The 21808-nt window shown below is 45.1% G+C and overlaps 1 protein-coding gene across 2 annotated transcripts in view; it reads left to right on the top strand.

Annotated features, from left to right (window-relative positions):
• Nucleotides 1–1092: 1092 nt before the first annotated feature.
• The window catches only part of ranbp10 (RAN binding protein 10), a 48644-nt gene continuing 27928 nt past the window's right edge, over nucleotides 1093–21808 (top strand). Inside the window, exons 1-3 of one of the 2 annotated variants that reach the window (XM_083655067.1) lie at nucleotides 1093–1306; nucleotides 18385–18496; nucleotides 19727–19779. In XM_083655067.1, coding sequence (XP_083511193.1) covers nucleotides 1108–1306; nucleotides 18385–18496; nucleotides 19727–19779 — 364 coding nt within the window. In that variant the 5' untranslated portion in view covers nucleotides 1093–1107. The remainder of the gene's footprint in view (nucleotides 1307–18384; nucleotides 18497–19726; nucleotides 19780–21808) is intronic. The other variant, XR_014553515.1, reaches the window with a different exon arrangement.

Genomic DNA, 21808 nt, shown 5'->3' with positions numbered 1-21808 from the left:
AACAAAGCCACAGTGACCAGCACAGGAAGACTCATGTGGCAAACCATCGAAACTGCGTATGCATTTGCAATTATGCAATAATATTGTCAACCTGATTCTGAATAACAGGACAGTGTTAATGTCAATGTTATTGAATGAAGGCGAAACTACCTCATGATCTGGAGTAGTTGTCATGCTCAGAATAGTGCGTCACAGAATAAGATTTCTGGAATTAAAACATTTTGGTCTGAATAGAACGGATCAAGGGATAAAGTGTGTGTGTGTGTGTGTGTGTGTGTGTGTGTGTGTGTGTGTGTGTGTGTGTGTGTGTGTGTGTGTGTGTGTGTGTGTGTGTGTGTGTGTGTGTGTGTGTGTGTGTGTGTGTGTGTGTGTGTGTGTGTGTGTGTGTGTGTGTGTGTGTGTGTGTGTGTGTGTGTGTGTGTGTGTGTGCGTGCGTGCGTGTGCGTGTGCTGTTAACTACCAGTCAACGTTTGGACTTTTTTTAAACTTATTTTCTCACATTTTAGAATAACAGTAGAGACATTAAAACTATGAAATAAATGGAACTATGCAGTGGCCAAACAAATGACATCCCAGCTTGAAGCTATAGTCCTTTATTGTCTGGCTTCTGAAGAGACTTGTTCATGTTCACAATCACAAATATTACTTGGGACTGTCCCACACCAGGACAATACAAGAAAGCAAACTCTGAAATCAACTTTTATTAGCGATGGATTGTTAATAATCCTCAACAATGTCACCAACATTCTGAAAACAAAAATAAAAATGCAACGAAACGTGTTTGATGAGTTGTATGTATAGCGTTGTGTTCCTCTGTTCTGCGTCGTGACGTGTCCCATGTACTGGCACTTGCGCCAGGAGATCACGTGGTACTTCGCTGGAAGCTTGACGTGAGACGTGAGACTACAAGGCAACATTGACTACAGTACCCACACTGCACTGCGCTGTACCAGTACACAACACTGCTGCTTATCCGGGGATGTCATACCACTGCTATTTTCTCCTCTCACTCTCTCCCTACAGCTCCAACGGACTGACACACAGCTTTGGATAGAGAGGAACAAACAAATACATTAGCAACTGAAGAAGACAATCTCCCGAGCGAAAATGGCAGAGCTCGGAGCGGGAAGCTTGCTGTTAGGGGATCCTGCTTTTAATTACCAGGAGCACGAACTAAACGAGCGGCTGAAACGTCTCTACCCGGCCGTGAACGAGGAAGAGACCCCTTTACCCCGATCGTGGAGCCCCAAGGATAAATACAGCTATATTGGGCTGTCACAGAACAACCTGCGGGTCCATTACAAAGGTTAGCGAGCTGGCTCAGCCTTGACGTGTCTGAACAAGTATAGTTACAACAGCGTCGGGCCCAAAAGGTCTCAGATCTGTCACTGTGCGGAGGGTGGGGGGTCACACACACACACACACACACACACACACACACACACACACACACACACACACACACACACACACACACACACACACACACACACACACACACACACACACACTGTACGCGATTATGTATGTGTGCGTTCTCCAGTCCTGGTCTGAGCTGCCCCATCTCGTCATGTAACCTTGCTTTGTTTCACAAGTGAGAAAAGAGAAATGGCCAGATGGGTGAGACACTGAACTCGCTAAACCCTGACAGCCTGTCTCTGTCTTACAGCCTCACTGAAATTAACCTTCAACAACACGTACGGCCTCCCTTTGTTTGTTGATCGTTTTATATCGTCATTTGCTGGTCGTAAAGTATCCGTCATATCTGAATATTGATAACATATCACGTTCTCTAATAGTTTACAGCGGAACGCAGTGGCAGCTATAACGACGCATAGCCACTGGCTGCCAGCAAGCTAACAAATAGGAGCTAATGTTAGCTTAACAGCAAGCTATTTCCCAACAAATGCAGTAGCCTCAGCCTGCTAGCTAACCTAGCTTTCCTTGTGCCCTTTTATTGTTTTGACAACGGTATGCAAAGTTACACAATGTGGTTCTACTAGGGTCCAACTTGTTATATCGTCTAAAGTAATATGTCGCACAAGTAATAATGCTAGATTTATTATTATTATTATTTATTATTTGTGCAAGCACCAAAACAGAATAACACGGGATTGTGTTGTGTTTTCTCGCGTGATTTCAGTGGCAGCGCTCTAAAAAGTCTATTCCACAATTTGTAAATATTGTCTTTCCAGCATCGAAGCAGCGGGTCCAACTCCATTTAGATCTGTATGTACCCAGAGCAGCACAACAACAGCAGGCTCCATGTAACCTCCAGCAGCCAGCTCGCTTTCAACAGCTGCTGCCTGCCTGCGAGGGAGGAGGAGGCCTCTGCGCGTTACATGAGGCCAAATGCATTGATCTTGTCATAAATCTGACGTTTCTGCAAACATAGGCACCGTAACGCACGACGCACGTTGACAATAAATGGCAACTTGTTCATCAGACGGTGACATCAATCAATAACTCGGATGCCGAGAAAAACATGTCGGTACGGGGCTACCCTGGATCACTGGATCAATTTATCTAGCCAGCTCCCTAAATCAAAACAGGGTGACATTTGTGTTCACGTCCCTGCTCTCCGCGTTTTGCGTGTTCTATGCTTTTTCCATCAGGCAGCAGCATGTTTGGGCTGCCGTGAGGAGTAGCCCTCCAGTAGCAGACAAGCGAGTCTTGCATGTGTGTGAATGAGTCATGTTCTCTCAAGCCAGACAAGTAGAAATCCTGCGAGGCCAGTGTGGGCCCTGTTTTAATACGGTACCACTGGGACATGATGCGGGCTATGAGAGGACAAGGCCACAAGATGCCTTGTTTGGCTCATATTCAGTGGTGGTCCTGCTGGTTGTGAATGGCAGGCCTAACCTCATAGACTGTAAATATAGCCTAACCTATGTAGACTTAACAGCCGCATAGATAGCTTGCAGATTGTTATTGAAAATACATAATTGATCAGCTCCCAGTTGATGTGAACAGTGGTCTAATTTCATATTAACCTATATTTTTATTTTTTAGTGGTTGCAGCCATTCGGCATGGTTATAATGACATGACAAAATAGAGTCGTGTGGCTAAGACTGTTTCCCCATTCACTTCCATGGCATTTAATCAATGTTAACTAGGCCCTTGCATTCTTTTCACAAGTATTTATGCACCTGTCACTTTGCATTTGGTACAGCATGATGAATAGCCCTATGTCACTCTGAGCTGAGGATAATGAGACATAGCATAGCATAATGCTATTTGTAACGAGAGTTAACCTTGGTGTCCATTCGGAGCTATAGGATATTGAGCCTTTACCTGGATGAAATGACACTGCATAATTGCACAGTGATGACATATAAATAGGCCTATTCTTGGGTGTGGAGGATAATTCTTCTCTTGGTTGTTCCTGCTCCTGTTCTGTTCCCTCACCCTGGTGGTTTGGATGCTATTTTGACCAGTGTGCCAATTTTCTCTGTTCAAGGCCACAGTGTCTACCTAGTCCTGTTGTGCACTGACGCAGAGAAATCTGCTCACTCTTTATAGATGGATATGTCAACAAATCTTGAAATGCGTAGAAACAAGCATCAACTTACTGCCTGTTAATATAATATATATATATATATATATATAATATATATAACCACTGCTGCTACTGGCTGATGTTGGTTTTTGATTAGGCCCAAGCTTCATCACTATGGCCTGTCAAGGTTTTCTGATGCTGCTGCGACGTGAAATTCACTGCAGTCTGAACAGGCTTTAAGAATGGATCAGTGGATACTAGACAGACAAATAGATGCAATTAGGGATGTTAATGATTAATCCGTTATTATCACTTAATAAAGTGTTAAGAATTGGATCAATCAAACAATATATTGACTGATTAATCCACAATGCAGTCTGTGTGCCATTTTTATTTTTGCTGAAATGATTTACCACCACAATCTATGGTGCAATTTAACTTTCACAGATTATACAGAAGAAAAAGGAAGCCAAGCAAGCAGGCAAAAAGTCCCCAAAGTCCCCAAAATACAAACATATTCATTCATTGTAGTCTCGCAGTACAATGTTGTAATACAGCAGTTAGGCGCTTAGCGGCAGTGCCCTTGGAAAATAGTTTCCAACAATCCAACGTGCCCTTTTCAGCATGTAGCAATGAGCTAGCGTGTAGGTTTCTGCCGTTAGCTTGCTAGCTAGTTAGCGTTGTTGTTTTCACTGAGGCGGCAGGGCACTATTTACAGCAACACACAGGGAGGAGGGAGCGGAAGCCGCTCTTATTGACATGGTCGGAGTCAATGACAGAGTTTGTAATAAACCGGGAGCGGAGATCCAGCTGCCACCGAAACAGTCGCTCCAATGGGAGAGCAGCTGTAGAGCAGGGGAGGGTTTATCCCTGTTGCCTGAACTTAGTGCCTATTCAGGGATGCAAACTAGTCACCTTTATGTGACAGACATCTTTTTGATGGCAGAAAGGTATCTGTCCCCTTCTTCACTCTGGATGAGTTTACATCCCTGCTATTAAGACACCTAGTGAGACATGTTAGTGTCAGGTGTAGGAAGGTCTCTGCTTGATGTTAGCCTTCCTTCACCAGCGGATTGATTTGTGAGTGATTCAATGACTTTATCACCACAGAAAGAAGAGATGGTGTCAAAGAGTATTAAAGCGCATTGAAGGACAAATCCACCCTAGATACTCTTGGGTATAATAAACTTGTGATGTTATTTTATGACAAAAAGTTGTAAGTTACTTTGTAGTCATAATATAGCCACTTCTTCTCAACCTGCCTTCCTTGTCTACTTCTACTTCTGGGGTGTGATTTAATCATTTTCCCAGAGTGCCTTGACATCCAGAGTGCCTTGACATCCCACAGAGAACATGCTTGGACTTGTTTTCAATTGGTTGGTGTATTATATTATAATCATAATCATATATTTAAGCAATATAGCATGAGAGCAAGTGTGTTGTGGCGAATATATCCCGCTGATAAGCTGTTATCCCACGAGGCCGTATAATAATATAATAATAATAATACTATAAGTCCGACTGGCATGGTATTCTGATAGAGTCAGTTGAAACACTACTGTAAGGCGGGACCGCAAGAACGTGCGGGTGATTAGATTGGATCTTGATTTGACAATTCTGTCGACTGGCTTTGGCATTGGCCAATCCTGGCGTGTTCCACCCCCAAATCGAGTGGGATTCAGCGTGTTGTCGTGCTACACGAGTGGGATCCGCCGAGTACCAGGCAGCCAGCTGATTCTGTGTGGAACGAGCGGACAATCCGATGCATGGGTGCTGCCCGCCCGCCTGGAATCTCCGAGGGGTGACCCCTGACAACCAGGCTCTCAGGCGCGCGCCATTATCGCTATTGCGGTAAATACAATATTCTTGGAATGTGAGTTTTAACGAACCAGTTGGATTTCTTTGCATTCTTACATGATCTTTTTTGCTTTTTGTTCATGTTTCTAACAATTGGCCAAGTTAGTAGTTAGTTTATGGGATAGGAATTCTGCCAGATGACAGGCACTAGGCGCCATTTTCTACTTCATTTGGAAGAGAAAATGATCCTGAAATGAAGATTTGATTGACAGCTGCATGTCGTGATATGATTGGTTGAAATGGGGTAGAAATTTGATAGTACTAGCCGGTGACGTCAGCAAACTGTACATTACTGTTATCAATGAAATGAAATCACATTGAACTCTTTCATAACAGCGACGGTCTCTTGGCAAATGAGACAAACGTTTCAGTGGAAAAGTCTTGAACTTTCCACCGCTCCTCACTGTCAGTGTCAGTGTTATGCTTCTTTGCTGTGGACATGGCTAACCTCATGTCACCAGAGCCTGGCTGGTCCACATTACTACAGGCAGGAGGACCCGCCCGTGTTCCGGTGGGTCTTCTGCTTTGTGTAGTGTACCACAGTGTTTTCCTTCCCCCATTTGACCGTTTTGACCGGTGTGTTTGGCGGCGATGCCATGATTTGGTTTTAGTTGTTGTTTTTTAGCTTTTTGGGAAGCTAGATATTCGCGTCGTCATGTTTTCTGAACAGAATGCAAGTCAAGGGTTGTTTAAAATCATGGGCCGCAATTGTTCCCCGGGTGCGACTTTGGACATGCCTGGTGTCTGATGCCTGGTGTATGCTGCCTGGTGTCTGATGTCTGATGCCTGGTGTCTGATGCCTGGTGTCTGATGCCTGGTGTCTGATGCCTGGTGTCTGATGCCTGGTGTATGCTGCCTGGTGTCTGATGTCTGATGCCTGGTGTCTGATGCCTGGTGTATGCTGCCTGGTGTCTGATGTCTGATGCCTGGTGTCTGATGCCTGGTGTATGATGCCTGGTGTATGCTGCCTGGTGTATGCTGCCTGGTGTATGCTGCCTGGTGTATGCTGCCTGGTGTATGCTGCCTGGTGTATGCTGCCTGGTGTCTGATGTCTGATGCCTGGTGTCTGATGTCTGATGCCTGGTGTCTGATGCCTGGTGTCTGATGCCTGGTGTCTGATGCCTGGTGTCTGATGTCTGATGCCTGGTGTCTGATGCCTGGTGTCTGATGCCTGGTGTCTGATGCCTGGTGTCTGATGCCTGGTGTATGCTGCCTGGTGTCTGATGCCTGGTGTATGATGCCTGGTGTCTGATGCCTGGTGTCTGATGCCTGGTGTATGCTGCCTGGTGTATGCTGCCTGGTGTATGCTGCCTGGTGTATGCTGCCTGGTGTCTGATGCCTGGTGTCTGATGCCTGGTGTCTGATGCCTGGTGTCTGATGCCTGGTGTCTGATGCCTGGTGTCTGATGTCTGATGCCTGGTGTATGCTGCCTGGTGTATGATGCCTGGTGTCTGATGCCTGGTGTCTGATGCCTGGTGTCTGATGCCTGGTGTCTGATGCTTGGTGTCTGATGCCTGGTGTCTGATGCCTGGTGTATGATGCCTGGTGTCTGATGCCTGGTGTCTGATGCCTGGTGTCTGATGCCTGGTGTCTGATGCCTGGTGTCTGATGCCTGGTGTCTGATGCCTGGTGTCTGATGCCTGGTGTCTGATGCCTGGTGTCTGATGCCTGGTGTATGCTGCCTGGTGTATGATGCCTGGTGTCTGATGCCTGGTGTCTGATGCCTGGTGTATGCTGCCTGGTGTATGCTGCCTGGTGTATGCTGCCTGGTGTCTGATGCCTGGTGTCTGATGCCTGGTGTATGCTGCCTGGTGTATGCTGCCTGGTGTCTGATGCCTGGTGTCTGATGCCTGGTGTCTGATGCCTGGTGTCTGATGCCTGGTGTCTGATGCCTGGTGTATGCTGCCTGGTGTCTGATGCCTGGTGTCTGATGCCTGGTGTCTGATGCCTGGTGTCTGATGCCTGGTGTATGCTGCCTGGTGTCTGATGCCTGGTGTCTGATGCCTGGTGTATGCTGCCTGGTGTCTGATGCCTGGTGTCTGATGCCTGGTGTCTGATGCCTGGTGTCTGATGCCTGGTGTCTGATGCCTGGTGTCTGATGCCTGGTGTCTGATGCCTGGTGTCTGATGCCTGGTGTCTGATGCCTGGTGTCTGATGCCTGGTGTCTGATGCCTGGTGTCTGATGCCTGGTGTCTGATGCCTGGTGTCTGATGCCTGGTGTCTGATGCCTGGTGTCTGATGCCTGGTGTCTGATGCCTGGTGTCTGATGCCTGGTGTCTGATGCCTGGTGTCTGATGCCTGGTGTCTGATGCCTGGTGTCTGATGCCTGGTGTCTGATGCCTGGTGTCTGATGCCTGGTGTCTGATGCCTGGTGTCTGATGCCTGGTGTCTGATGCCTGGTGTATGATGCCTGGTGTATGCTGCCTGGTGTCTGGGCATTAGGAATATACCGTATATATGAACATTGTGGTGTGTCTGCGTTTGCAGCTGCCCTTTACTCAAAACACAACATAATTGAGGCTTCTGTCGGTGTAGAAATGGGTCTCTGCTTCTTCTACGATGGATCTCTCCCTGTAGTGTCTGTCTGGACAAAATGGAGAGTCTGGAAAGAAGCTCTTGCTCTGTTGGGAGAAAAGCGAGCTCAGGCCAGGAAGGCAGACCTCTCAGCACCTGGTGAAGTCATCATTGACATTGAGTCACTGGTATTAATCAACTCCCCCACATAGACTGTATTGTGGCCATTGTTTGCTACTCGTGTGGGGATGTGAGCTTGACCTTTGACCTGACCTGGGCTCAACTAGGCCAGTTGTCTGTTACAAGGGGGAGGGGGAGCACTGTCTACTGTCTACACTGCAGCATAGCCTAGCTCACTGCTGTCTACTCTGCTCTCATGACATCACTAATGACATCATCACAAGTGTTTTTATGACATCACTGATGACATCACTGATGATGTCACAGTGCCTCTGACATCACTGATGTCACTATGTATGACATCACTGGGACTGTGTGTGTGTGTGTGTGTGTGTGTGTGTGTGTGTGTGTGCACACGTGTGTGTTTGTCTTGCCTTTCCAGGCAAACTCCAGAGAGTGGCTTGTGTTTCTTCCACCAATCATAATCCAGGGTGGCATTCAAAACAAGGGCTTGTCATCTTGTGTCTTATTGTCTGGTACAGTTTGATTGGCTGGGAAGATGCGAGGAGGCGTATACGTTTTCAGAAAGAGATGAGGTCAACAAAACAAAATAAGTCTCTGATTTGAATGTTTTTCAACTTGGGAGACTATAGAAATAGCTTTCACCGCCACAAATCAGCTGACCATACCATGATATACAGTACTATGTATTTTTAGATTGTACGTGAAGTGAACCAACAATGTGTGTGTGTGTGTGTGTGTGTGTTGTGTTGTAGACCTGTGTGTTTGGGGGGAGGAGGGAGGAGGTGGGGATGGGGGTGTAGTGCAGTGTAGTCTCCTTTGTTTGCTGGTGAAACAGTGATGTCGCAGTGTTCGCCAGCGCTGATCTCTGCCTCCAGCATCTCTTCTTCTCTGGAGCCTCTTCTTCAGCACTTTCCGTACTTCCTCTCTGGCATCTTCTTTGTTGGTGCCCCGGTTGTGTCCTCTAATTCCTCTGGGATCTCTCTTCTTCACTGGTGTCACAGCGTTGATGTCTTCTCTGTTGCCCTTGTTGGTGTTGATATTGACCTGATAGATTTGGATCGAACACTGGGTGGGATTGCAGATTCGCTAGTCAGCAATACGGGGTTCATCATGGAGGGAGACAAGGGGCTGCTGTGGCTCAGGAGGTAGAGCAGGTAGGTAGTCCACTAATCAGAAGGTCGGTGGTTCGATCCCCGGCTCCTCCAGTCCGCATGTCGAAGTGTCCTTGGGCAAGACACTGAACCCCAAATTGCTCCCGATTATGGTTTATGGATGGGAACTTTGAATACATTTCCATAATTGAAACGATCAATTATCGATTATCGATAGCATAATAATAATTATATATATATATATTAGGGCTGTCAGCGTTGTTAGGGCCGACCATAACGCATTCTTTTTTTTTTTATCGCGTTAATCGCATGCCGCTAATTTGTCCCTTCGTCACACCCGTACTTGTAGTCAAGCCGTTCGCAGCTGTTTCCTGTCTTCTGCCTGTGGAGGAATGGAAGAGAAAGACAGCAATACGCTTCTAAATGGCTTGTTTTACTTTAAAAAACTCCCCAAATGGCACAGTGGACAAGTCAAGAGCAGTAGTTTGCACCTTGTGTAAAACGGAATTAAAATATCACCGAAGCACATCGAGTTTGAGCTATCACCTAAAAGCTAAGCATACCGGAGCAGCTAGAGGCCAGCTAACAGCCAGCTAGCTAGCACGAGACTCATCACTCATTCTTCCTTCAGAGTCTCGGATGCGCGGGTCCTCTAACCACTGGGAGGTCGGCTCCAATGGCTTCACGCGATATACACGTTATCAATACACAGTTTACAATACCGAGCCATTATTCACATGGAAGTGCCAAAGTTTTTAGCTCAGACACAGCCTTCTTCGGCTGTGTCATTTTGGGTTTCGACTGCTCCACAGCGCCGCCGCCGGAAGTATCGGTTCTGGAGCATGTACTGCACTGTTTACAATTGTGCATTTATTTTCTATTCAAGATATATTTTGTAGACATTGTTACCTCCTGTCTACATTGCACTTCTATTGAATTGAAAATAAATCTAAAATTCAAGATCACAAAGTACATTAATTTGCATTCATTTGATTCCCAATCACGACACACTGGTAACAATGATTAATATCTAATAAAAAATGCTTTGAAATGTAAAATAATGGGATTTTAAACATGCGATACAAAGATGTGATTAATCGCGATTAACTATAGTTAATCACAAGATTAATCGCGATTAAGAAAATTAATCATTTGAGTGACAGCCCTAATATATATATATATTAACGTTGCGCGTTAACGTCGAGGCTATAATGGCGATGCCGCTGTGTAGTAAGAATATCAGACACTAGCGCTGTGGCCAGGTAAACGAACATGTTACATGACAGGTTACATGATGTAACCTAGCTAGCTAGGCTACTGTACTCACATTTTGAAAGTAGGACTCAGCTCTCCGGCCGCGGCTTCCAGGCTTCTAAACTCGTGACAAAAACCTCCTCATCTGTCCTGATGGTCGAGTTCCATCCAGCTGCTCTCAGTCTGACCTCAGTTTGCCACGAGATGTGTGTGAATTGATTCAGGTGGGTGTTAGCTAAGGTTTAGCAGCTAAAGGCTAGCTGAGTCCATGCTGACTGCTGCTACTTCATAGTTCATAGACAAATAAAACGACTTGAAAATGAATTCACTTAAACACGTGTACCGTTACTCACACTTGGTGGAAAATTAGGAGAGAAGTGTACAAAGTTTCATGTTTATAACGGCCTCAATGCGCTCCGCAGACCGCTGGGTGCGTTTGTTTGTGTCCCCGGCGCATGCCGGTGGGAATTCAAAAACACTAAAAACAGTGTTGTTGGGAATGGCTTGAGAAAGTAACTAAAGCCCATCTAAATGTGTGGTGAAGCCTGACACCTACTGGAGAAAAGTGGGGTATTGAACTGGACTGCTCATCTGCTTATTGGCTGGTCTCTGTGCCCTGTGATGTCACCCTGTTAGAGTACAACAGGCTGTGACATCACCTGGCACAAAAAGGACCAGCCAATAGGAGAAGGCCAGTTCAGTACCCTACTTTTCACCATTAGGTGTCAGGTTTCACCAAAGATATGGGGTTTGGTTCCTCTTTACCAAGGCTTTACTGATCACAAAAGACTAGTTCTGTTGTTACACAACATTGTCTGTATGAAACAACGATGAAAACTCACCCTCTCATAAGGATACACTCTGGTGTGTGTGTGTGTGTGTGTGTGTGTGTGTGTGTGTGTGTGTGTGTGTGTGTGTGTGTGTGTGTGTGTGTGTGTGTGTGTGTGTGTGTGTGTGTGTGTGTGTGGGGGGCGTAGGGGGTAGCCATTTCTCCTATCTATCCATGCAGTTGCAGAGAGACCTGTTGGCCTACTGAGGACTTGTTTCACAATGAGGAGCAGGCAGCTAAAAATAGACTGCATGACTGTTACTGCAATCATCAGACTGGAAGATCTCTCTCTCACACACACGCACGCACACACACACCTCTCTCTCTCTCTCTCTCTCTCTCTCTCTCACACACACACACACACACCTCTCTCACACACGCGCACACACACACACCCACAACACTCACACGCGTGCGCGCGCACACACACACACACACACACACACACACACACACACACACACACACACACACACACACACACACACAGAGGTAATATTAGGTGATAATGAATGTAGATGTAATAGCAAGCTAAGGGACCAGAGCGGATTTGTCCCGTCTTAGAATGAGCAAAGCTGTTCTCACATCATGGCTGCTGCTGCAATACTAACCCTAACCTGCAGTACTAACCCTAACCTGCAGTACTAACCCTAACCTGCAGTACTAACCCTAACCTGCAGTACTAACCCTAACCTGCAGTACTAACCCTAACCTGCAGTGCTAACCCTAACCTGCAGTGCTAACCCTAACCTGCAGTACTAACCCTAACCTGCAGTACTAACCCTAACCTGCAGTGCTAACCCTAACCTGCAGTACTAACCCTAACCTGCAGTACTAACCCTAACCTGCAGTGCTAACCCTAACCTGCAGTGCTAACCCTAACCTGCAGTACTAACCCTAACCTGCAGTACTAACCCTAACCTGCAGTGCTAACCCTAACCTGCAGTACTAACCCTAACCTGCAGTACTAACCCTAACCTGCAGTACTAACCCTAACCTGCAGTACTAACCCTAACCTGCAGTGCTAACCCTAACCTGCAGTACTAACCCTAACCTGCAGTGCTAACCCTAACCTGCAGTACTAACCCTAACCTGCAGTGCTAACCCTAACCTGCAGTACTAACCCTAACCTGCAGTACTAACCCTAACCTGCAGTACTAACCCTAACCTGCAGTACTAACCCTACCCTGCAGTACTAACCTGCAGTACTAACCCTAACCTGCAGTACTAACTCTAACCTGCAGTACTAACCCTAACCTGCAGTACTAACCCTAACCTGCAGGCTGGCTCACTATATTACAACCACAGTCAGAAACAGCACAATACACTATACAGGAATGTCCCCCTGTTGACACTGCTGCACACAGACTTATGCTACTGTCTGTTGCACTCATTGTAAATGGCTTTGGATGAAAAGCTAAATGCCTCAAATGTAAATGTCAACTATTTTTTATAATCGATTAATCGTTTAGACCAGAGGTGCTCAATACACCATCGCTGTGCCATTCATAAAAATACCCCCCCCCCCTCCTCCACATTGTGTCCCTCCTCCCAAAGTGTCTTGACACTTGATTGACATAAAGATGGAGCTGTGTTGCACATTAGGTTACCATGACAACTAACACCGCTTTGCATGCTGGGGCCATAAACCGTGTGAAACGTATGCACTATATCATATATGTATGTATAAATACAGTATATCATGTATATATGTATGTATATATACAGTATCTCATATATGTATGTATGTATATACAGTATACAGTATATCATATATGTATGTATGTATATATACAGTATATCATATATGTACAGTATATGTATGTATATATACAGTATATCACATATGTATATATGTATGTATATATACAGTATATCATATATGTATATATCTGTATATATACAGTATATCATATGTATATGTATGTATATATACAGTATATCATGTATGTATGTATATATACAGTATCTCATATATGTATATATGTATGTGTATATAATATATACAGTATATCATATGTACAGTATATCATAATGTATATATGTTAGGGGTGGGAATCACCAGATGCCCACGATACGATACTAAAACGATACTTGAGTCACGATACGATAGTATTGCGATATTGCGATATGCTAGTATTGCCATATATTGAATATTGCGATATTTCAATATATTGTCTAACTCCTTTTCCTACCTTTTCCTTGACCTCACCGGAAGTAAAACATGCAGTGTTTTTTTGTTTTGTTTTGTTTTTGCCCCACACGTAGGCTACATTATTAAGCTTCTCTGGACTCAATACACCACTGCAGGCGCGGACTGCAACATCGGGCGCTTTGGGCAGATGCCCGGTGGCCTGGCATGGCATGGCATGGCCTGCAAAAAAATAAAAAATAAAAAAATGATATCGATACTTGGCGTCCAAATATCGATGTCGAGTTCCATCCAGCTGCTCTCAGTCTGACCTCAGTTTGCCACGAGATGTGTGTGAATTGATTCAGGTGGGTGTTAGCTAAGGTTTAGCAGCTAAAGGCTAGCTGAGTCCATGCTGACTGCTGCTACTTCATAGTTCATAGACAAATAAAACGACTTGAAAATGAATTCACTTAAACACGTGTACCGTTACTCACACTTGGTGGAAAATTAGGAGAGAAGTGTACAAAGTTTCATGTTTATAACGGCCTCAATGCGCTCCGCAGACCGCTGGGTGCGTTTGTTTGTGTCCCCGGCGCATGCCGGTGGGAATTCAAAAACACTAAAAACAGTGTTGTTGGGAATGGCTTGAGAAAGTAACTAAAGCCCATCTAAATGTGTGGTGAAGCCTGACACCTACTGGAGAAAAGTGGGGTATTGAACTGGACTGCTCATCTGCTTATTGGCTGGTCTCTGTGCCCTGTGATGTCACCCTGTTAGAGTACAACAGGCTGTGACATCACCTGGCACAAAAAGGACCAGCCAATAGGAGAAGGCCAGTTCAGTACCCTACTTTTCACCATTAGGTGTCAGGTTTCACCAAAGATATGGGGTTTGGTTCCTCTTTACCAAGGCTTTACTGATCACAAAAGACTAGTTCTGTTGTTACACAACATTGTCTGTATGAAACAACGATGAAAACTCACCCTCTCATAAGGATACACTCTGGTGTGTGTGTGTGTGTGTGTGTGTGTGTGTGTGTGTGTGTGTGTGTGTGTGTGTGTGTGTGTGTGTGTGTGTGTGTGTGTGTGTGTGTGTGTGTGTGTGTGTGTGTGTGTGTGTGTGTGTGTGTGTGTGTGGGGGGGCGTAGGGGGTAGCCATTTCTCCTATCTATCCATGCAGTTGCAGAGAGACCTGTTGGCCTACTGAGGACTTGTTTCACAATGAGGAGCAGGCAGCTAAAAATAGACTGCATGACTGTTACTGCAATCATCAGACTGGAAGATCTCTCTCTCACACACACGCACGCACACACACACCTCTCTCTCTCTCTCTCTCTCTCTCTCTCTCTCTCACACACACACACACACACCTCTCTCACACACGCGCACACACACACACCCACAACACTCACACGCGTGCGCGCGCACACACACACACACACACACACACACACACACACACACACACACACACACACACACACACACACACAGAGGTAATATTAGGTGATAATGAATGTAGATGTAATAGCAAGCTAAGGGACCAGAGCGGATTTGTCCCGTCTTAGAATGAGCAAAGCTGTTCTCACATCATGGCTGCTGCTGCAATACTAACCCTAACCTGCAGTGCTAACCCTAACCTGCAGTACTAACCCTAACCTGCAGTACTAACCCTAACCTGCAGTGCTAACCCTAACCTGCAGTACTAACCCTAACCTGCAGTACTAACCCTAACCTGCAGTGCTAACCCTAACCTGCAGTGCTAACCCTAACCTGCAGTACTAACCCTAACCTGCAGTACTAACCCTAACCTGCAGTGCTAACCCTAACCTGCAGTACTAACCCTAACCTGCAGTACTAACCCTAACCTGCAGTACTAACCCTAACCTGCAGTACTAACCCTAACCTGCAGTGCTAACCCTAACCTGCAGTACTAACCCTAACCTGCAGTGCTAACCCTAACCTGCAGTACTAACCCTAACCTGCAGTGCTAACCCTAACCTGCAGTACTAACCCTAACCTGCAGTACTAACCCTAACCTGCAGTACTAACCCTAACCTGCAGTACTAACCCTACCCTGCAGTACTAACCTGCAGTACTAACCCTAACCTGCAGTACTAACTCTAACCTGCAGTACTAACCCTAACCTGCAGTACTAACCCTAACCTGCAGGCTGGCTCACTATATTACAACCACAGTCAGAAACAGCACAATACACTATACAGGAATGTCCCCCTGTTGACACTGCTGCACACAGACTTATGCTACTGTCTGTTGCACTCATTGTAAATGGCTTTGGATGAAAAGCTAAATGCCTCAAATGTAAATGTCAACTATTTTTTATAATCGATTAATCGTTTAGACCAGAGGTGCTCAATACACCATCGCTGTGCCATTCATAAAAATACCCCCCCCCCCTCCTCCACATTGTGTCCCTCCTCCCAAAGTGTCTTGACACTTGATTGACATAAAGATGGAGCTGTGTTGCACATTAGGTTACCATGACAACTAACACCGCTTTGCATGCTGGGGCCATAAACCGTGTGAAACGTATGCACTATATCATATATGTATGTATAAATACAGTATATCATGTATATATGTATGTATATATACAGTATCTCATATATGTATGTATGTATATACAGTATACAGTATATCATATATGTATGTATGTATATATACAGTATATCATATATGTACAGTATATGTATGTATATATACAGTATATCACATATGTATATATGTATGTATATATACAGTATATCATATATGTATATATCTGTATATATACAGTATATCATATGTATATGTATGTATATATACAGTATATCATGTATGTATGTATATATACAGTATCTCATATATGTATATATGTATGTGTATATAATATATACAGTATATCATATGTACAGTATATCATAATGTATATATGTTAGGGGTGGGAATCACCAGATGCCCACGATACGATACTAAAACGATACTTGAGTCACGATACGATAGTATTGCGATATTGCGATATGCTAGTATTGCCATATATTGAATATTGCGATATTTCAATATATTGTCTAACTCCTTTTCCTACCTTTTCCTTGACCTCACCGGAAGTAAAACATGCAGTGTTTTTTTGTTTTGTTTTGTTTTTGCCCCACACGTAGGCTACATTATTAAGCTTCTCTGGACTCAATACACCACTGCAGGCGCGGACTGCAACATCGGGCGCTTTGGGCAGATGCCCGGTGGCCTGGCATGGCATGGCATGGCCTGCAAAAAAATAAAAAATAAAAAAATGATATCGATACTTGGCGTCCAAATATCGATACAATATCGTCAGGCAAAATATCGCGATACTATGGTGTATCGATTTTTCCCCCACCCCTAATATATGTATGTATATATTATACAGTATATCATGTATATACGGTATGTATGTATATATACAGTATATCATTCAACTTCATTTTCATTCATTTTCAACTTCACCTCATGTTAATGAGGCTTCACCTTCAAGTAAAAATTGGTCAAAGCCTGCAGGTCAGATTTGCATATTTAGTATTATCAGCGTCACTGAGCAGGTTAGTGCACCTGATCAGTATTATTAGCCTGGTGAATGGCTAGAGCCTCCATGCTCTCTCTCTCTCTCTCTCTCTCTCTCTCTCTCTCTCTCTCTCTCTCTCTCTCTCTCTCTCTCTCTCTCTCTCTCACTCACTCACACTCTCACACTCACACTCTCACACTCACACTCACACTCACACTCTCTCACACACACACACACACACACACACACACACAGCAACGGCCTCAAGGTGTCTGCTGACAGCCAGCTGCTTCGTTTAGGGTTACAGCCCATCTACATACAGTACATGCACACACACACACACACACACACACACACACTAGCTAGTTGTGTATCATGAGCAAGCCAACTCATAGCATGAGTCAATGCTGTGATTGCATATCTCACAAAAACAACATGCATCATCCTCATACTATAAAGCAAAGGAATGTGTATCTGTGAGTGTGAGTGTGAGTCCTTTGCTTATAGAACCATTCTTCACATCTACTTCACGGTGGCGAGTGTACAGTATTGTGGGTGTACAGTATTGTGGGTGTACAGTATTGTGGGTGTACAGTATTGTGGGTGTACAGTATTGTGGGTTAGTCTCGCTGGCCAGCCTCCTCTCCCTACCGTGAGAGGAGTCTGGCAGTGCAGGTCTCCATTGTGGGATTGCGATGGGCGGCGCTTAGCGGCAGTGCCCTTGGAAAAATAGTTTCCAACAATCCAACTTGCCATTTTCAGCGTGTAGCAACGAGCTAGCGTGTAGGTTTCTGCCGTTAGCTTGCTAGCTAGTTAGCGTTGTTGTTTTCACTGAGGCGGCAGGGCACTGTTTACAGCGACACACAGGGAGGAGGGAGCGGAAGCCGCTCTGACTGACATGGTCAGAGCCAATGACAGAGCTTGTAATAAGCCGGGAGCGGATACCACCGAAACAGACCCCCCGGGGCGTCGCGGCTCAAAAAGGTTGAGAACCACTGTCTTAGAGCATAATACCAAATCTGAATGGGGAATAAACAACCTTTTTTCCATAAAAATGACCTAATAAAACTGTGAGGAAGTTGAGTGGATGCTTCGAATGCAGTTGATTCTCTGTCCGCTTTAAATTTCTACATTTTCTGCTGCTTGAGTCTGGTATGTACTGTATTGACCTGTGTTCATTACACAGTTTAAGATGCTGCATTGCTGTCAGAAGAACCCATTCATTCACACTATCTTTTGGAAGAAACTAAACCGCCAGTTTATCCTGTTTCACACACAAAAGCCTCGACAGTTGAGTGTAGAAATGTCAGATTTTTACGAACACATTGGGTCTCTGCCGGTCGGGAAGTTAACAGCAGTCACTCACTTGTCAAAGTGACTCCTTTTGGCTGTAGCTGCTAAGTATGTCTCCTCTACCAGCATTGGCCAGTAAGCAGCATTCACGTGGAGAGGTACTATTGAATTCTAAAGCTTCTACTACACCTTGTCTTCCTCCCCCTGCAGGCCATGGCAAGAACCACAAGGATGCGGCATCAGTGCGCGCCACACACCCGATCCCCGCGGCCTGCGGGATCTACTACTTTGAGGTCAAGATCGTCAGCAAAGGGCGAGACGGGTAAGTGGATCCTATCCTCTACTTCTATGAGCTCAGGATCCTCTACTATGAGCTCAGCTGTAGTGGATCCTCTACTATGAGCTGAGGATCCTCTACTATGAGCTCAGCTGTAGTGCGCCTTGTGCCCGGTCCATCCTTCACTCCTCTTCTAGCCAGGCCAGTAGGTCACAATTCAATTTGCACTGTTGCTGAACTGTCCCTGTGTGAAGTTAAAGCTGAATATTTTCCAAAGTTACCTCTTGATACTGTGTGATAGCCTAAATCAGACCTGGGCAACTGCATGCGGCCCGTGCTGGAATTGCAAAAAGAAAGTACAGTGCACCTGAACGCAACATGCAAGATACCCGCTGAATAAGTGTCCAAATGTTCATGTCATTCTGGCCAATACATCATTTCTGTTATAACATTTCAGTCTGGAATATGGAATGTCTTTCAATAGCCTACTCTTTATGGCTAAAAGGCTAAAAGTAATCTCATGTGTAAGAAATGACTGTTCTACATTTAAGTAAAAACTAAAATAATTAGGCTAACTCATTGGTTTGGGATTTATTTAGCTTCAAGAGTGCATTTTTGTTCGTGTGACCCTCAACACAGGCTTTGAGAATCCCGGGCCACTTACTGATACTTATGCTTAAATTAACCCACTCATATTCTGGTTTATTTCAAGAAAAACATTTTGGCTAGTGGAAATTCTAATTGGCTGGTAATTTTAAAATCTAGCAGCCATATTGGCAGGTGGTCAAAAAAGTTAATTTCAAGCCCTGCAAGGAGAGCAGGTGGTGACATAGGAGTGAGTGAGGAAAAGGATCAAGGTGGTTAAGACTGAATAATGACATCACAACTGTTAATTTAAAATGAGTTATTCCTCTAAACCTGCCTTCAAATGCCCCAAATATTTTGCGCTGGTGCCGTTCGGCCCTCAGCAAAATCTGGCCCTCTGGTAGCGAGGAAATTCTTTTGTGGCAGTGGTCCTCTCTATCATCAAAGTTGCCCATCCATGGGTTAGGCATGACAATATTTGTTCAGCCCTCTGCAACAAACTGGGTTTCTCATGTGGCCCCCCCCCCCCCATGAACAATAATTGCCCACCCCTGATCTAAATGATCCAGATACCAGGGAGTCGAAGGAGGATGACACTTTTTATGTGATTGCAGACATTTTAAAAATGGCTGCTTGTTGACTAATGTGTTAAACATGTTTTACAATGTTGCTTGTTTCTCCTCCTGTCAGGTACATGGGCATCGGGCTGTCTGCACAGGGAGTCAACATGAACAGACTGCCTGGTGAGTCACAAGTAACCAGGAAGTGATGAGAGATGGAGACAAAAGAGATGGAGATAAGACTGGTAGATGTTAGCAGCACAAAAGAGATGGAGATAAGACTGGTAGATGTTAGAGTGTGTGGGCGGAGGGCAGGATTGATGGATGGTGGAAGGAAAGGGCAGAGCGTCTGTTGCAGGAGGAGCGACTGGGTCAAGTGAGGTTTCTAATTTTTTTGTATTGAGTGATACACTTTACTAAAACACTCATATCATATTACAATACCCCAGGTGTGCGTAAACTACAGGTGAAGTAGCCTAAAGACAAAAATGTGAAATTATTATTGTATTGTACGTTATCGGACAGGAGAAGCAGATATTTACGGTTATTGTATCGGCTGAAAAAATCCCCCCCAAAAAGTCTATAAATCTATCTGAAGAACATAAGGGGGGAATTCCCCCCCAGTTTGCAACGGGAATTTTAAGCCCTGTATATATACACATAACATACAACATCGTCAGCTACCGCCATGCTGTCTTCTTCTGGGTTTACGTAGAACAGCAGTGTGCTGCGTGTGGCGTTATTGTTGTTCTTCTGCGCATGCGGGTTCACTTCATGTCCGTGATCTGTTCACACTGGAGTCGGATATGGGCCACTTTAAAAAAGTCTGTGTGAACTGTGCAGAGGGAATGTGTCTGGGCATGTCACTGGGCATGTCACTGTGTGTGTCTGGGCATGTCACTGTGTGTGCAGTCATATGGATCAATGACGTTACACACTCACTTGGCCTCTTTTGTTTTAGTCTTACTTTTTAGGTCCAAAATTGTCTTCTTATTTTAATTATTTTATTATTATTATTATTATTATTATTATTATATTTTTGATTATTTAATCATGAATTGCTCAGTCAGAACATTAATTCCCCCGAAAACTATTTTTGAGCCCGAGCTCGAGCCCGAGTCTTACAACGGCTATCTTAGCCCGTGTTTAGCGAAACATCAATATTCAGCGCGCACCATGCTTAGCTTTGACTATCTGTCATTAATTTGCGAGCAGATGGCTGGCAGTGCAGATTGTCACTCATGTTGTCATTTTATTATTTATATTGCTATGGGTTTACAGATGAATACAAATGTGCTGGGGTGGGCGGAGTTGGTTTGATAAGCACAGTAAGAAGGTATCTCCTCTCTTCCACCAGCCTTCACACACACACAACCTCTCTAACAAACACGCACGCACGCACACACACACACACACACACACACACACACACACACACGTACAATGAGATCAGTGAATGGTTCAGTGGGCTCTGATGACATAGGAGGAAGCGTGGCAGCCATATTGTAGCAGAAACTCTGACTAAACCCCCCCATGCCTCTCCCAGCCAATCGGACCACTGCTCTGCTCCAGTCTGACCAATCGCGCGCGGGGGCTGCAGACCTGCCCATTGGCCGCTCAAGGTTTTGCTCAATGGCCGAGGTCCATGGAATGCCGTGGATTTATCCAGCCGCTTCACCAGACTCTCTAGATCCTGTGGCTCACACATACACACACGCACACACACACACACACACACGAGCACACACACACACACACGAGCACGCGAGCACACACACACACACACACACGAGCACGCACACACACAAATATCATTCATTCTCCTCTTTTCTTGATTCACGTGTGTCAAATGTGACACAAAGGTTGGAAGCGAGTGGAACGGGGCTGCGTTCAGAGGAGCGAGTGGAACGAGGCTGCGTTCAGGGCCGTGCGTTTATAGCCTGCTCACACATCAGCTATGATTTTGTGTTGCTTGCTAGGATTCCACTCCAGATGTTCTGTAGCCCTGCTGGACAGTTGAACAATGACTGACTCACTGTGTGCATGTGTGTCCTGGACTCAGGTGTGTGTTTGTGCCAGACAGTGCATGTGTGTCCTGGACTCAGGTGTGTGTTTGTGCCAGACAGTGCATGTGTGTCCTGGACTCAGGTGTGTGTGTTTATGCCAGACAGTGCATGTGTGTCCTGGACTCAGGTGTGTGTGTTTATGCCAG

This window comes from Poromitra crassiceps (assembly GCF_964638095.1).
Source record: "Poromitra crassiceps genome assembly, chromosome: 18".
NCBI classification, from domain to species: domain Eukaryota; kingdom Metazoa; phylum Chordata; class Actinopteri; order Beryciformes; family Melamphaidae; genus Poromitra; species Poromitra crassiceps.
Note: the sequence above shows the minus strand (reverse complement) of the source record. Positions and strands in the feature narration are given on the sequence as shown.